Here is a 17,000-nt window from a genome sequence, read left to right as displayed (position 1 = left end):
TGGAAGAGTTCAACCTGGGCTTGTAGTTCTTCTTTTATTTTGGTTAATGCTGCTAGTGCACGTTCGTCTAAGCTGATTTTTAGTTTTTCACTTTGATTCTTAGATATGCCACCGTTATCTCCTCTGAGGAACGTAGTAAGTGGCTTGACTATGGCTGGGAAATTCAGTATGAATTTTCGATAATAAACCGCAAGGCCTAGAAAGGATCTGAGTTCCTTAAGCTTTATGGGAACAGGAAAGTCTTTAATGGTTTGTATTTTTAAAGGATCAACTGTAATCCTGTTATATTTAATTATATGACCTAAATATTCTACAGAGTCCTGGAAAAAGTGAGATTTCTCGTTGGAGATCTTCATGTTGGCCTGGTGAAGCGCGTTTATTATTATGCGGATGTGCTCGATATGTTCTTCGGGAGAGGAAGAATAAATGAGAACGTCGTCTATATAAACGTATGCGAACTTACCGATATATGGTCTCAAAATATCATCTACACATCTTTGAAAAATTGACGGAGCATTTTTTAGTCCGAACGGCATACGAAGGAATTCGTATTTAGCTCCATTTACACTAAAGGCGGTTTTTCCCTGTCAGATTCTTTAATAAGGATCTGATGGAAGCCAGACTCTAAATCTAAAGTTGTAAATACTTTTGCATTACCTAAATTCTGTATGCTCATAGCCACATCAGGTATGGAGTATCTATCTGTAATAGTTTGAGCGTTTAGCTTTTGAAAGTCTAGAACCATTCTGCACTGAGGTTTCCCTTGTTCATCGGTACCTTTTTTAGCGACTGTCCAAATGGGAGAGTTGTACAGACTTTTGCTGGGTTGAATTGTTTCATTTTCTAAAAGTTGGTTAATTTCTTTGTTAATGAAATCGCTATCTGACATAGGGTACGTATATTGCTTGGTCCAATAGGATCTTCGGAGTTCGTCCTAATGGTAGCCTGTATCGCGGTAGTATAAGGTAGCACTTCATTTGTGCTTTCATTTTTTTTGCATAATTTCTTCGATTTCTGCCCTATATTTTTCACTATTAACCGTATAATTAGCTTTTTGCAAAAATTCACTTTCTTTCTTGGCTCGTACTCAAAAAGGTTGATCTCTGCTTTAAGTTTTCTAAGTCCCTGTTCACCCAGAAGCATATCAAATTCTTCTAATGAATCTGTTTCAAAAAATGTGAGATTATGCTGTAATAATGTAATAATTTTTTTTTGATTTGGTTATAGAGTAACCATGAAGGGTTTTCACTTTTACAGGCTTAGCTATATTGAACTTTGTGCTAATATAATTGTTCGTTGCTCCGGTATCGATTAGGATGTTGATAAGTTTGCCTGTATCCCTGCAGTGGTGTTGAAAACACAGCAAATCGTTCATGCGCCTAAAAAATCACTGCCTGTTTTGTATTCCTCATTTTCATATTCTGGTACAAGCGATGTTAGTTCTTCGTCGCATGTTTGGTTGACACGTTGTACCTTCTGTGGTAAGTTTCGAGAAGAAGGATTTCTTTCCCTTTTCTGTGGATCCCCGCTAAATGGGTTATTTGGAGGTAGTCCTTGTGTTTTGCGGTCATAGGTGTTTGGTTGTGGTGCGGGATGATTCCTGTTGTAATTTGTGGATCTCATGTACTGCTGTGATGAATCTACATCCATTGGTTGGTGTTGTTGGCTGGGTGCAGTTTGATTGTATCGCACCTGCACGTTAGGTTTGTACCTTTGTGGTTCCTTGTGATGTCTTCTGCTTGTGTATTGATACTGTGAAGTATTATATTGTCTGTGCTGATTGTATTGTGGAACGTCGAATTGTGAGTTCATATTGTCATGATATATCGTACTTGCGATATTGTGGCTATAGAGGGTGCCGCTGGTATATTTGCTGTTCAGACCGAGATTGAATGTCCGTACAGCTTCCTGGTTCGCATATTCTTCATAGCTGAGGGATTTTCTGAGCTGTCCATCTCAGCCTTAGTGAGTGCAAAATTAAGTGACTTGCTGACTTCGCTATAGAACTCTGCCAAGGTCATTTTTCCCTGTTTTAATCTCTTCATTCTGTCGAGCAACACATACAGAGGTCTCTGGTCCGCATAGGTGTAATTAAGATGGTTTATTATTGAATAAAAATTGAACTTGGTGTCGTGGTTTATTAAAATATCGACCGCCTCTCTTTGAGTTTTTGAATGTAGAATTGAGAGTGCCGTGTAATATGTGGGTGTAGTAACGTAATCCTTGATGTTCTCCATGTGTGTCCAGGCACGTTTTCTCCACGACCTATAGTGGTTCGTGTCACCTGTAAATATTGGTAACGATTTGAACACTTCTAGGTTAATTTGTGATGTGTCGGTAATGTTTGGTGTACAGTCCTGGTATTGGTTGGTGACTGTGACGTTAGGTGTTGGGTGAGTTGCGAAGAAATTCACTCTTTGAATTTTAAGCACTTTTTTCCTATCCTTTTCCGCAATGGATAGTGATGGCTAAAAGGTTCGGTTGAGCCCCGAGTTAATATCGTTCACACGATATGCGTAGAAGGAAATATACTTTTGAGCTGCACCGAAATGTGTGCTCTTTATTGATATTCTTAAGACTGACTAGTTTACATAAATCTTAGTGCTATTTATACTATTGAGCTGTATCGATAGTTATCTGTTTACTAACAGATAAAACTATTAGTTTCTGTTATTATATTTGGTTGTTATTGATAGTGCATTTCTATTGCTAAATGTTCTTATCTCTAGTATTTATATTGTACAATTTGTGTTAGCTGATAGATATGTTTACATATGCTTATTTTGATTTTGTGTATTTATGCCTAATAAGTGATATGCTATGTCACTTATATATAAGTATCTATGATATGTATGTATGTATGTACATATGTGCATATTTTTGGACGTGTTTTGGGCGGTAAGTACACATTGTATATTTGTAGTGTAGTGTACCTTTAGGTACTTACGCAACGTGGTTATTCACGTTGCTGTTGTTGGTGGATTCTTTACACGGTCCCATTTGGAGTGTTGTGTTGGGCATCTGGCGTTCAGTTGGCCAGTTTCAGCACTTGCTGAGCAGGGATGCTCAAAAAGTACCTGCGTCTGTAGAGTGCTGAAGGAGTGTATCGTGTGCAGACAAACGGTCGTAGCAGTGTGCGTTTAATTCACGGATCGAGTCGGTCCAGCGCCACATCGGTCGACTCGCGGCCGTTACGGGGACATTGATCCGTCCGGCGGTCAATTTGGGTGACCTCTGTCCAGGCTTTTTGGCTGGAGATGTGGGCTGTTCCCTAGCGAGAACGCATTAATCGTCCACTTGGGTCGTCGCTGTTATAGAGCGGGTTTGCGCTAGAGACACCTTCTCCAGCGCGTTCAGTTGCGCGTACCTGGTGAGCAGCTGTTTTCGGCATTTTTTGAATTAGTGTCATCTGCGTCAGTGGTAAGCTCGGCGGATCAGCCTACCAAAGAGCACTCGAAGGCAAGAATGCCTCCACCACAGAGGAAGAAGGTTAAATTCCCCGCTGGGAATGAGGAGTCCGGGCCATCGATGGTGACGGTGGACACGACGTCGGGCGATGAAGCTGCGGGACCACCGGTTATTTCTCCGCCAAGGCGGAAGACGCGTTTTAGGGTCTCTTTGTTCGGTATTGGTGCTGAACTTATTGGTTGTTTATTTGGTCGGCGTTCATACTTGTTTGTGAGACAAATTTCGCAGTCCTGTACTTCTTTTTTACAAGCGTCACGTATGTTTGGCCAGTAGTATGTGAGCGAAATTTCCTGTGCGTTATTTTTGTAGTTTCTGTGAGCACGACTGTGTGTGTCTTGTATGATTCGTTGTTGTTGTTGGGTTTCGGTGATGTCGTCTACCAATTTTTGCGCTAGTACAATTGATATAGTCGGAAATGTGTTGATAATCTCGTTTTCGACGTAAAATAATATTTGTTCGTTTATATGAAGTGAGTTAGTGACCTTTGGTCTAATTATAGTTTTTAGTCTGTCTAGTAATTCAGATTTTGTGTTAAAAAAAGCGTGTGTCGGCTGTTAGAAAATATGTTTTATGAAGATATTTCGACGAAGTTTTGATCTGACTGATTCACAATAATTTGATTTCTAAAGGAGTTTATTGGCTGCTTTACTCGTTTGAGATTTTGTGTTGGGGAGCTTTGTGCTGAATGTTGGGAGTCATCAGAATTTACAGAGTTGTTTATTTGCTGGCGAAAAAGTGCATCAGCGACAACGTTCTGATGTCCGTGTTTGTAAACGAGTTTGGCACCATATTCTTCAATGAAATTTTCCATCTTGTTAATTTTGGGGTTTTTTTCTGATATGGAGAAGATTAATGATAGATGGTCAGTGTAAAATGTTAAATCTGCTATACCATATAAGTAATTACGTAGTTACTGTAGTGACCACACAATTGCGAGTAACTTTTTCTCATTCGTGGAGTAATTCTGTTCTGTTTCGCTGAGCGTTCGTGAAGTAAATGATATGGGGTTTTGATTTTGAGATAATACGGCTCCTATAGCGTAATTGCTAGCATCTGTGGTTAATTCGAAGGGTTTGTTAAAATTTGGTTGGAAGAGTTCAACCTGGGCTTGTAGTTCTTCTTTTATTTTGGTTAATGCTGCTAGTGCACGTTCGTCTAAGCTGATTTTTAGTTTTTCACTTTGATTCTTGGATATGCCACCGTTATCTCCTCTGAGGAACGTAGTAAGTGGCTTGACTATGGCTGGGAAATTCAGTATGAATTTTCGATAATAAACCGCAAGGCCTAGAAAGGATCTGAGTTCCTTAAGCTTTATGGGAACAGGAAAATCTTTAATGGTTTGTATTTTTGAAGGATCAACTGTAATCCTGTTATATTTAATTATATGACCTAAATATTCTACAGAGTCCTGGAAAAAGTGAGATTTCTCGTTGGAGATCTTCATGTTGGCCTGGTGAAGCGCGTTTATTATTATGCGGATGTGCTCGATATGTTCTTCGGGAGAGGAAGAATAAATGAGAACGTCGTCTATATAAACGTATGCCAACTTACCGATATATGGTCTCAAAATATCATCTACACATCTTTGAAAAATTGACGGAGCATTTTTTAGTCCGAACGGCATACGAAGGAATTCGTATTTAGCTCCATTTACACTAAAGGCGGTTTTTCCCTGTCAGATTCTTTAATAAGGATCTGATGGAAGCCAGACTCTAAATCTAAAGTTGTAAATACTTTTGCATTACCTAAATTCTGTATGCTCATAGCCACATCAGGTATGGAGTATCTATCTGTAATAGTTTGAGCGTTTAGCTTTTGAAAGTCTAGAACCATTCTGCACTGAGGTTTCCCTTGTTCATCGGTACCTTTTTTAGCGACTGTCCAAATGGGAGAGTTGTACAGACTTTTGCTGGGTTGAATTGTTTCATTTTCTAAAAGTTGGTTAATTTCTTTGTTAGTGAAATCGCTATCTGACATAGGGTACGTATATTGCTTGGTCCAATAGGATCTTCGGAGTTCGTCCTAATGGTAGCCTGTATCGTGGTAGTATAAGGTAGCACTTCATTTGTGCTTTCATTTTTTTGCATAATTTCTTCGATTTCTGCCCTATATTTTTCACTATTAACCGTATAATTAGTTTTTTGCAAAGATTCACTTTCTTTCTTGGCTCGTACTCAAAAAGGTTGATCTCTGCTTTAAGTTTTCTAAGTCCCTGTTCACCCAGAAGCATATCAAATTCTTCTAATGCATCTGTTTCAAAAAATGTGAGATTATGCTGTAATAATGTAACAATTTTTTTTTGATTTGGTTATAGAGTAACCATGAAGGGTTTTCACTTTTACTGGCTTACTTATATTGAACTTTGTGCTAATATAATTGTTCGTTGCTCCGGTATCGATTAGGATGTTGATAAGTTTGCCTGTATCCCTGCAGTGGTGTTGAAAACACAGCAAATCGTTCATGCGCCTAAAAAAGCACTGCCTGTTTCGTATTCCTCATTTTCATATTCTGGTACAAGCGATGTTAGTTCTTCGTCGCATGTTTGGTTGACACGTTGTACCTCCTGTGGTAAGTTTCGAGAAGAAGGATTTCTTTCCCTTTTCTGTGGATCCCCGCGAAATGGGTTATTTGGAGGTAGTCCTTGTGTTTTGCGGTCATAGCTGTTTGGTTGTGGTGCGGGATGATTCCTGTTGTAATTTGTGGATCTCATGTACTGCTGTAATGAATCTACATCCATTGGTTGGTGTTGTTGGCTGGGTGCAGTTTGATTGTATCGCACCTGCACGTTAGGTTTGTACCTTTGTGGTTCCTCGTGATGTCTTCTGCTTGTGTATTGATACTGTGAAGTATTATATTGTCTGTGCTGATTGTATTGTGGAACGTCGAATTGTGAGTTCATATTGTCATGATATATCGTACTTGCGATATTGTGGCTATAGAGGGTGCCGCTGGTATATTTGCTGTTCAGACCGAGATTGAATGTCCGTACAGCTTCCTGGTTCGCATATTCTTTCATAGCTGAGGGATTTTCTGAGCTGTCCATCTCAGCCTTAGTGAGTGCAAAATTAAGTGACTTGCTGACTTCGCTATAGAACTCTGCCAAGGTCATGTTTCCCTGTTTTAATCTCTTCATTCTGTCGAGCAACACATACAGAGGTCTCTGGTCCGCATAGGTGTAATTAAGATGGTTTATTATTGAATAAAAATTGAACTTGGTGTCGTGGTTTATTAAAATATCGACCGCCTCTCTTTGAGTTTTTGAATGTAGAATTGAGAGTGCCGTGTAATATGTGGGTGTAGTAACGTAATCCTTGATGTTCTCCATGTGTGTCCAGGCACGTTTTCTCCACGACCTATAGTGGTTCGTGTCACCTGTAAATATTGGTAACGATTTGAACACTTCTAGGTTAATTTGTGATGTATCGGTAATGTTTGGTGTACAGTCCTGGTATTGGTTGGTGACTGTGACGTTAGGTGTTGGGTGAGTTGCGAAGAAATTCACTCTTTGTAGGGTTTCGCTGAGCGTTGTGGTTAGAGCAGCGATTTGTGCTCTTAGGCTTGCGTTCTTCTGTGTTGTCATATCGGAGTTTATGTCCAACGATACACGTGATGAATTGAAAGCCGCTTGTCTTTTCTTCGCGATTCCAGTATGATGTTATTCCGATTTTTCAGGATTTTTTTTTTTTGTTGAATTTTAAGCACTTTTTTCCTATCCTTTTCCGCAATGGATAGTGATGGCTAAAAGGTTCGGTTGAGCCCCGAGTTAATATCGTTCACACGATATGCGTAGAAGGAAATATACTTTTGAGCTGCACCGAAATGTGTGCTCTTTATTGATATTCTTAAGACTGACTAGTTTACATAAATCTTAGTGCTATTTATACTATTGAGCTGTATCGATAGTTATCTGTTTACTAACAGATAAAACTATTAGTTTCTGTTATTATATTTGGGTTGTTATTGATAGTGCATTTCTATTGCTATATGTTCTTATGTCTAGTATTTATATTTTACAATGTGATTCGTCCGGCGGTCAATTTTGGTGACCTCTGTCCAAGCCTTTTGGCTGGAGATGTGGGCTGTACCCTAGCGAGAACGTATTTAATCGTCCACTTGGGTCGTCGCTGTTATAGAGCGGGTTTGCGCTAGAGACACCTTCTCCAGCGCGTTCAGTTGCGCGTACCTGGTGAGCAGCTGTTTTCGGCATTTGTTGAATTAGTGTCATCTGCGTCAGTGGTAAGCTCGGCGGATCAGCCTACCAAAGAGCACTCGAAGGCAAGAATGCCTCCTCCACAGAGGAAGAAGGTTAAATCCCCCGCTGGGAATGAGGAGTCCGGGCCATCGATGGTGACGGTGGACACGACGTCAGGCGATGAAGCTGCGGGACCACCGGTTATTTCTCCGCCACGGCGGAAGACGCGTTTTAGGGTCTCTTTGTTCGGTATTGGTGCTGAACTTATTGGTTGTTTATTTGGTCGGCGTTCATACTTGTTTGTGAGACAAATTTCGCAGTCCTGTACTTCTTTTTTACAAGCGTCACGTATGTTTGACCAGTAGTATGTGAGCGAAATTTCCTGTGCGTTATTTTTGTAGTTTCTGTGAGCACGACTGTGTGTGTCTTGTATGATTCGTTGTTGTTGTTGGGTTTCGGTGATGTCGTCTACCAATTTTTGCGCTATTACAATTTATATAGTCGGAAATGTGTTGATAATCTCGTTTTCGACGTAAAATAATATTTGTTCGTTTATATGAAGTGAGTTAGTGACCTTTGGTCTAATTATAGTTTTTAGTCTGTCTAGTAATTCAGATTTTGTGTTAAAAAAAGCGTGTGTCGGCTGTTAGAAAATATGTTTTATGAAGATATTTCGACGAAGTTTTGATCTGACTGATTCACAATAATTTGATTTCTAAAGGAGTTTATTGGCTGCTTTACTCGTTTGAGATTTTGTGTTGGGGAGCTTTGTGCTGAATGTTGGGAGTCATCAGAATTTACAGTGTTGTTTATTTGCTGGCGAGAAAGTGCATCAGCGACAACGTTCTGATGTCCGTGTTTGTAAACGAGTTTGGCACCATATTCTTCAATGAAATTTTCCATCTTGTTAATTTTAGGGTTTTTTTCTGATATGGAGAAGATTAATGATAGATGGTCAGTGTAAAATGTTAAATCTGCTATACCATACAAGTAATTACGTAGTTACTGTAGTGACCACACAATTGCGAGTAACTTTTTCTCATTCGTGGAGTAATTCTGTTCTGTTTCGCTGAGCGTTCGTGAAGTAAATGATATGGGGTTTTGATTTTGAGATAATACGGCTCCTATAGCGTAATTGCTAGCATCTGTGGTTAATTCGAAGGGTTTGTTAAAATTTGGTTGGAAGAGTTCAACCTGGGCTTGTAGTTCTTCTTTTATTTTGGTTAATGCTGCTAGTGCACGTTCGTCTAAGCTGATTTTTAGTTTTTCACTTTGATTCTTGGATATGCCACCGTTATCTCCTCTGAGGAACGTAGTAAGTGGCTTGACTATGGCTGGGAAATTCAGTATGAATTTTCGATAATAAACCGCAAGGCCTAGAAAGGATCTGAGTTCCTTAAGCTTTATGGGAACAGGAAAATCTTTAATGGTTTGTATTTTTGAAGGATCAACTGTAATCCTGTTATATTTAATTATATGACCTAAATATTCTACAGAGTCCTGGAAAAAGTGAGATTTCTCGTTGGAGATCTTCATGTTGGCCTGGTGAAGCGCGTTTATTATTATGCGGATGTGCTCGATATGTTCTTCGGGAGAGGAAGAATAAATGAGAACGTCGTCTATATAAACGTATGCGAACTTACCGATATATGGTCTCAAAATATCATCTACACATCTTTGAAAAATTGACGGAGCATTTTTTAGTCCGAACGGCATACGAAGGAATTCGTATTTAGCTCCATTTACACTAAAGGCGGTTTTTCCCTGTCAGATTCTTTAATAAGGATCTGATGGAAGCCAGACTCTAAATCTAAAGTTGTAAATACTTTTGCATTACCTAAATTCTGTATGCTCATAGCCACATCAGGTATGGAGTATCTATCTGTAATAGTTTGAGCGTTTAGCTTTTGAAAGTCTAGAACCATTCTGCACTGAGGTTTCCCTTGTTCATCGGTACCTTTTTTAGCGACTGTCCAAATGGGAGAGTTGTACAGACTTTTGCTGGGTTGAATTGTTTCATTTTCTAAAAGTTGGTTAATTTCTTTGTTAATGAAATCGCTATCTGACATAGGGTACGTATATTGCTTGGTCCAATAGGATCTGCGGAGTTCGTCCTAATGGTAGCCTGTATCGCGGTAGTATAAGGTAGCACTTCATTTGTGCTTTCATTTTTTTGCATAATTTCTTCGATTTCTGCCCTATATTTTTCACTATTAACCGTATAATTAGTTTTTTGCAAAGATTCACTTTCTTTCTTGGCTCGTACTCAAAAAGGTTGATCTCTGCTTTAAGTTTTCTAAGTCCCTGTTCACCCAGAAGCATATCAAATTCTTCTAATGCATCTGTTTCAAAAAATGTGAGATTATGCTGTAATAATGTAATAATTTTTTTTTGATTTGGTTATAGAGTAACCATGAAGGGTTTTCACTTTTACTGGCTTTGCTATATTGAACTTTGTGCTAATATAATTGTTCGTTGCTCCGGTATCGATTAGGATGTTGATAAGTTTGCCTGTATCCCTGCAGTGGTATTGAAAACACAGCAAATCGTTCATGCGCCTAAAAAATCACTGCCTGTTTCGTATTCCTCATTTTCATATTCTGGTACAAGCGATGTTAGTTCTTCGTCGCATGTTTGGTTGACACGTTGTACCTTCTGTGGTAAGTTTCGAGAAGAAGGATTTCTTTCCCTTTTCTGTGGATCCCCGCTAAATGGGTTATTTGGAGGTAGTCCTTGTGTTTTGCGGTCATAGGTGTTTGGTTGTGGTGCGGGATGATTCCTGTTGTAATTTGTGGATCTCATGTACTGCTGTGATGAATCTACATCCATTGGTTGGTGTTGTTGGCTGGGTGCAGTTTGATTGTATCGCACCTGCACGTTAGGTTTGTACCTTTGTGGTTCCTTGTGATGTCTTCTGCTTGTGTATTGATACTGTGAAGTATTATATTGTCTGTGCTGATTGTATTGTGGAACGTCGAATTGTGAGTTCATATTGTCATGATATATCGTACTTGCGATATTGTGGCTATAGAGGGTGCCGCTGGTATATTTGCTGTTCAGACCGAGATTGAATGTCCGTACAGCTTCCTGGTTCGCATATTCTTTCATAGCTGAGGGATTTTCTGAGCTGTCCATCTCAGCCTTAGTGAGTGCAAAATTAAGTGACTTGCTGACTTCGCTATAGAACTCTGCCAAGGTCATTTTTCCCTGTTTTAATCTCTTCATTCTGTCGAGCAACACATACAGAGGTCTCTGGTCCGCATAGGTGTAATTAAGATGGTTTATTATTGAATAAAAATTGAACTTGGTGTCGTGGTTTATTAAAATATCGACCGCCTCTCTTTGAGTTTTTGAATGTAGAATTGAGAGTGCCGTGTAATATGTGGGTGTAGTAACGTAATCCTTGATGTTCTCCATGTGTGTCCAGGCACGTTTTCTCCACGACCTATATTGGTTCGTGTCACCTGTAAATATTGGTAACGATTTGAACACTTCTAGGTTAATTTGTGATGTGTCGGTAATGTTTGGTGTACAGTCCTGGTATTGGTTGGTGACTGTGACGTTAGGTGTTGGGTGAGTTGCGAAGAAATTCACTCTTTGTAGGGTTTCGGTGAGCGTTGTGGTTAGAGCAGCGATTTGTGCTCTTAGGCTTGCGTTCTTCTGTGTTGTCATATCGGAGTTTATGTCCAACGATACACGTGGTGAATTGAAAGCCGCTTGTCTTTTCTTCGCGATTCCAGTATGATGTTATTCCGATTTTTCAGGATTTTTTTTTTTTGTTGAATTTTAAGCACTTTTTTCCTATCCTTTTCCGCAATGGATAGTGATGGATAAGGTTCGGTTGAGCCCCGAGTTAATATCGTTCACACGATATGCGTAGAAGGAAATATACTTTTGAGCTGCACCGAAATGTGTGCTCTTTATTGATATTCTTAAGACTGACTAGTTTACATAAATCTTAGTGCTATTTATACTATTGAGCTGTATCGATAGTTATCTGTTTACTAACAGATAAAACTATTAGTTTCTGTTATTATATTTGGTTGTTATTGATAGTGCATTTCTATTGCTAAATGTTCTTATCTCTAGTATTTATATTGTACAATTTGTGTTAGCTGATAGATATGTTTACATATGCTTATTTTGATTTTGTGTATTTATGCCTAATAAGTGATATGCTATGTCACTTATATATAAGTATCTATGATATGTATGTTTTTTTTTTTTTTTTTTTTTTTTTACGAGGAGGAAGCATCGAAAGCCTGAACCCCACGTCAGTGTGGAACTTTAATCCAACTAAACCTCCTACCGTCATGTACCTTTCCCCCCGGTACCACCGTCAAGTATTCCGTCGGGAGGATGGTTGAGTTGAGTGCTCATACGTTTGTAGTAGTCTCAATGCATTCAGTAACAAGTTGCATTTACTTGGCCCCACCTCTGTTGGTATTAAACCCGCCCCGTGCAATGTTTGTCGCCAAACCCTTCCCCTTTAGTGCGTTTGTTTGGTCCGCGTTCTAGTGGTCCGTTAAGTTTTGGAGTTCTCTTCTCCGCTGCTGCTCTCGGGCTCTTTGGGTTTTCATTATTTTGGCGGCTATTTCGCACACCGCATCCCACTTAGCTTTTGATTCCACCATTTGGTCTACTAAGTTTTCGGGGGTTGGGTCTATACCGAATGCACTCTTGAGGAATCGTCTCTCTTGCTCGTATTGCGGACAATGGAACAACGTATGTTCTACATTCTCAATTGTCTCGCCACCGCATTTATCGCATATATCATCATTTTCGTGTTAAAAGCGTTTCAAATATGCTTTGAAACAGCCATGCCCTGTCAGGATTTGAGTTAAATAAAAGTCTACCTCGCCGTGTGGTCTTTTTAGCCATGGGTCAATGTTGGGAATCAGTCGGAAAGTCCAACGTCCTTTTTGACTGACTTCCCATCGTCTTTGCCAACTCTCCACCGTCTCCGCTCGGGCATTTCCTTTTACGGTTCTGGGTGGTAAGTCCGTTACAGGCTTTTTGGTCTCTTTGGCTAAGAGATCTAATGGGTGTAAGCCCGCAATTACAAGGGCAGCATCTTCTGACACTGTACGGAAAGCTGAGCATACTCTGAGTGCGCAAATGGTATAAATGGAAAAAAGGCCACGTCGGTAAGATTTTGTTTCGAGTGCTTTTCCCCAAACCTCGGCGCCATATAGAGTGACGGACTTCAGAACTCCAGCCAGGAGTCTTCTCCTATTTTGCTTCGGTCCACGGGTATTGAGCATCATTCGGGTTAAGGCTCTACATGTTTTTGAAGCTTTTTCGCAGGTGTAGGCTAAATGCTCTTTAAAGGAAAGTCTTGCATCAAGAACAATTCCTAAGTATTTCAACGCTGGTTGTGTAGTTATACACGCACCTTTTATTCTGAATGTAGCAGTCTCTCGGGTTTTTCTGCCAGTAATAAGCACGGCTTCCGTTTTGCTCTCTGCTAGGGTAAGTCCATTAGTTTCAAGCCAATCATTAATTAAAGATATTACTGCATTGGTTATTGCAACAATTTCTTCTATGTGCTTAGCTGTCACCACAACAGCAATGTCATCTGCAAATCCTATGATGTGAACATTTTTGGGTACCTTTAGTCGCAGTACTCCGTCGTACATGATGTTCCAGAGTAACGGTCCGGGTACAGATCCTTGTGGTACACCACCGGTGACTTTATATTCCTTATAGCCGTCGCTTGTGTCGTAGCTCAGAATTCTTTCATTAAAGTAGCTGACGATTATGTTGTAAAGGTATTGAGGCACGGAGAAACTTTTTAGGGCAGTTAATATGCTATACCAAGATGCTGAGTTAAAAGCATTTTTAACGTCGAGTGTTACGACCATGCAATATTGTATTGTGCCGCCTTTCCATCTTTTTCCACTAATTGCCTTTTCGGCCAGTGTCTTTACTAGGGTCACCGCGTCGATGGTGGATCTTGCTTTTCTGAATCCAAATTGATTCGGGGATAATCCGCCAGCGTCATCGATTGCTTTGTTTAGGCGTCGGTATACAATTCGCTCAAGGATTTTTCCAGCGGAGTCCAACATGCAGAGTGGCCGGAAATGGGACGGGTCTGTCAAAGGCTTGTTTGGTTTTGGCAGTAATATTAGATGCTGCTTTTTCCATAGCTTAGGGAAGCAACCTTCCCTAATGCATGTGTCATACATAATTCGGAAGGGGTCTGTGTTCTTAGATATCGCTGTTTTCAGCGCTAAATTAGGTATTCCGTCTGGGCCCGGGGCTTTAGATGGGTTTAACCGGTCACATGCTTCTCGGACCTCTTCGTTCGTAACAGACGGTATATCTGGGGCTACTTCTATAATCGCTTGATGAAGTTGGGAATGCAGTGGTCGGGTTGGGAAAAGTACCGATACTATTCTTTCCAGCATTGGGGGGGAGGTCGGCATTTGCCCACGAGAACGGAGTTTTGCCATTACCACCTTATATGCTAGCCCCCATGCATTATCTTCAACGTCGTCGCAGAGTTTCAGAAAGCATTCTCGTTTGCTTTTCTTAATGGACTGCTTTAATAGCTTCCTCTTGTCCTTGAAAAGTCTTTGGAGGGGTATATGGTCAGGGGTGCCACGTGACCTTTGATATGAACGTCTTGCCTGCTGGCATGCTTTTCGCAGTTTGGCAATTGTGTCATTCCACCAATATACTGGAGGGTGATGATTGCGTCGTGTATGTTTGGACATTGATGCGTCACATGCTTTTTTAAGATGGGTCATAATTATGGAGGCGGAACTATTTGCCGAAAGCGGGTTCTCTTGTAGCACAGTGGGCCTAAAGGTCTCTTCAAAGAGGTCAGGGTCGAACGTTTTAGTTCTCCAAGAACATCTCACTAGGGTCGGTACATTCTGCCGTATGTGTGCGACATTTATTTCAAATATAATGGCATAGTGATCGCTAAAGGTATAATGATCACTTATTTTCCATTTAGATCTACGGACAAGATTAGATTTGACGAAAGTCAGATCTATCACCGACTGCCGCCCATCTTTGTTGAATGTTGGTTGATTGGTGTTTAAGAGCACAAGGTCAAGGGAAGCAAAGGCTTCTAGTAAGGCTTTACCCCTACTATTAGTTCTTTTGCAACCCCATTCAATAGCCCAGGCATTAAAGTCGCCGGCTATTACTAGATTAGTTTTACTTCTGGCATCAGTCACTAGACAGTCGATGATGTTCTTAAATTCTTCGTCATTGATACTGGGAGGCAAATAGCAACTATAGATATTAACATCACTAATTGTTGCTCGAACAAAGCCATTTGAAGGGTAAGGGTTTTCCAGCTGTGGAGAGTTAGGGTTGCATTTCCATATCGCCGCTTTATTCCTCGAATCGCACGTCCAGTTGGCACCTTCAACGATTTTATAGGGTTCACTGAGTAAGGCCACATCGATCTGCTTCTCAAGCACTGACTGTTTTAATAGGTCATGTGCTGCTTGACAGTGGTTTAGGTTAAGTTGTAAACACCTCATATTAATTTTTGAGTTTGAGCCGCTTTCTTGTATACCGGGCATCTGACGCTCCCAGTAAAGTGATCAGTTTCACTGGAGCCAGCTTTCAAGCAAAGCATGCATTTTGGCTTCTTGGCACAGTCCGTAGCCTGGTGTTCACCCTCACCACATCTTCTACATAGTTTAGACCTGTCCTCGTTTTCGCAGCTTTTCGCTGTGCGGCCATAGTCGAGGCATCTGTAGCACCGTTGTGGCTGCCTATATTCTCTGATAAGGCATATTACCCACCCTACTTTTAATTTCTTGGATTGAAGTAGTTTCCTGGCATTCTCAACTGGGAGTTTAATAAGCGCTGTTTGAGTGTCTCTGTAGGACTTTCTTAGGCTCTTTATAGCTGAAACCGTCAGATCGTTGTTACCCAACTCTCTCTGTAGAGCATAAAGTACTTCTTCCTTGGTTGTAATTTCATCCAAGTCTTTACACTCTATAAGTGTCTCCTGGGTCAGAACTTTTATATTTGCTTGGTCACCAAGGCATTTCCTCATTGTTTCCTGCGAGTCGGCTGACATTGCTGAACCACTTAGTTGAAGCAGCATTTCACCGCCTTGTGTTTTACGAATTCGGGTAACTTTCTTTTCGAATTCGCTGAGTGTAGAATCGGACTTAATTTTCCTAAGAATTTCGGCATAAGTAAGATTTCCATTCTTAGAAATTAATATCGCCTGGGGTTTTGTTTTTGGGGGTTTTGCGGTTTGCGATTTAGCTTTTCTAGCTACAATATTCCACGGCAGTGTTTTTGGACTTTGAGGGTCATTTGGGTTATTACCTTTATTTTGTTGGGTTTCCTTAGGTCTCTTTGATGGTGGATTTACAGCGCCTTCAAAAGTGTGAGGTATAGCGCGGTCAATTGTTATTATTGATCGCTTAGCTTGACCAATCAAATTTGTATTTGCGCGAGTTTTTGGCGAGTTTGTGCATGTTCGCTTAATTTGTTGTTGCGTGTGCTCATCTTCTATTGGTTCATCAGTGTGCATAGTGCGGCCTCTTTTCGGCTGAATGATTGAGTGGGTGGTTGACTCTTTGAATTCAGCTAGTGCTTGTTTTTGTAGCTGCGATATCCTATCAATGATATTTTTCATATTCTGGTTCACATGTCTTTGTTTTTGGCCATGTGTGAGAGCAATTAGTTCATCTATGAGCACTCCCAATGCAGTGAGCACGTTCTCTCCTTCGCTCATGTTTATGATGGGGTCAGTTTTAGTGTTGCTTTGTGTTGATGGCAGATTGACTACGATCAAATTATCAGCTGTTCGCGTTGGTTTATTGCAAAGGGTCATATCAAGCGCAGTTGGCGTTGCAGTGTTGACCGATTGTACGCTGGGCGTTATCACCCGTCGCTCGGGTGATCGGGCAGTTTTGCTGCTCCGTGTAAATGGACTAATTCCAGCCATTTCACTTTTCTCCTTGGTGTCTGCTATGGGATTTGCTGTTTTTGCTTTAGTTGACATTTTTTAGCCACATAAACAGAAATCCTCTAGCGCTGGTGTTGAGCAGAGATTCCTCAGGATCAGGCCTCAGGAATTTCTCTCAATGTGGATTGTGGGTTTCAAGAGGGTGTAAAAGGAATTAAGAAAGGGAGACGGCAATATGAGCAGCTGAGAGAGCGCTCTTTGCGTATTCCCTTTTGTGCGGACCTTTGCCCGACAATAAATAAATATTTTGAAATAGAAATAGCACTTACCGCTTGTACGACTTTTCTGTCGATTCAATTTAGTGCCGGTTTGCTAGTTGCGTTTGCAGTCTGTTTTTTCGCGCACTTGCGGACTTTAAACACTTTTGTAAAACTTTGTTTATGTTCC

At 40.5% G+C, this 17,000-nt stretch overlaps 3 protein-coding genes and 1 pseudogene across 5 annotated transcripts in view; 1 reads left to right on the top strand and 3 right to left on the bottom strand.

Moving 5' to 3' along the window:
- Window positions 1-17,000, top strand: part of LOC106623764 (RNA-binding protein MEX3B) — a 680,038-nt gene that overhangs the window by 628,086 nt on the left and 34,952 nt on the right. The window lies entirely within an intron of this gene.
- On the bottom strand, window positions 1,372-2,045 carry LOC138858079 (uncharacterized; annotated as a pseudogene).
- Window positions 5,927-6,601, bottom strand: LOC138858078 (uncharacterized). The gene has a single exon (XM_070112543.1). It carries the CDS (start codon window positions 6,599-6,601, stop codon window positions 5,927-5,929), a length of 675 nt encoding a protein of 224 aa, XP_069968644.1.
- On the bottom strand, window positions 10,211-10,885 carry LOC118681719 (retrovirus-related Gag polyprotein from transposon gypsy). The gene has a single exon (XM_036367348.2). The coding sequence runs from the start codon at window positions 10,883-10,885 to the stop codon at window positions 10,211-10,213; it is 675 nt and encodes a 224-aa protein (XP_036223241.2).

Source organism: Bactrocera oleae, chromosome X (assembly GCF_042242935.1).
Source record: "Bactrocera oleae isolate idBacOlea1 chromosome X, idBacOlea1, whole genome shotgun sequence".
Classification (NCBI taxonomy): Eukaryota; Metazoa; Arthropoda; class Insecta; order Diptera; family Tephritidae; genus Bactrocera; species Bactrocera oleae.
This window is presented reverse-complemented; position numbering and strand designations above follow the sequence as displayed.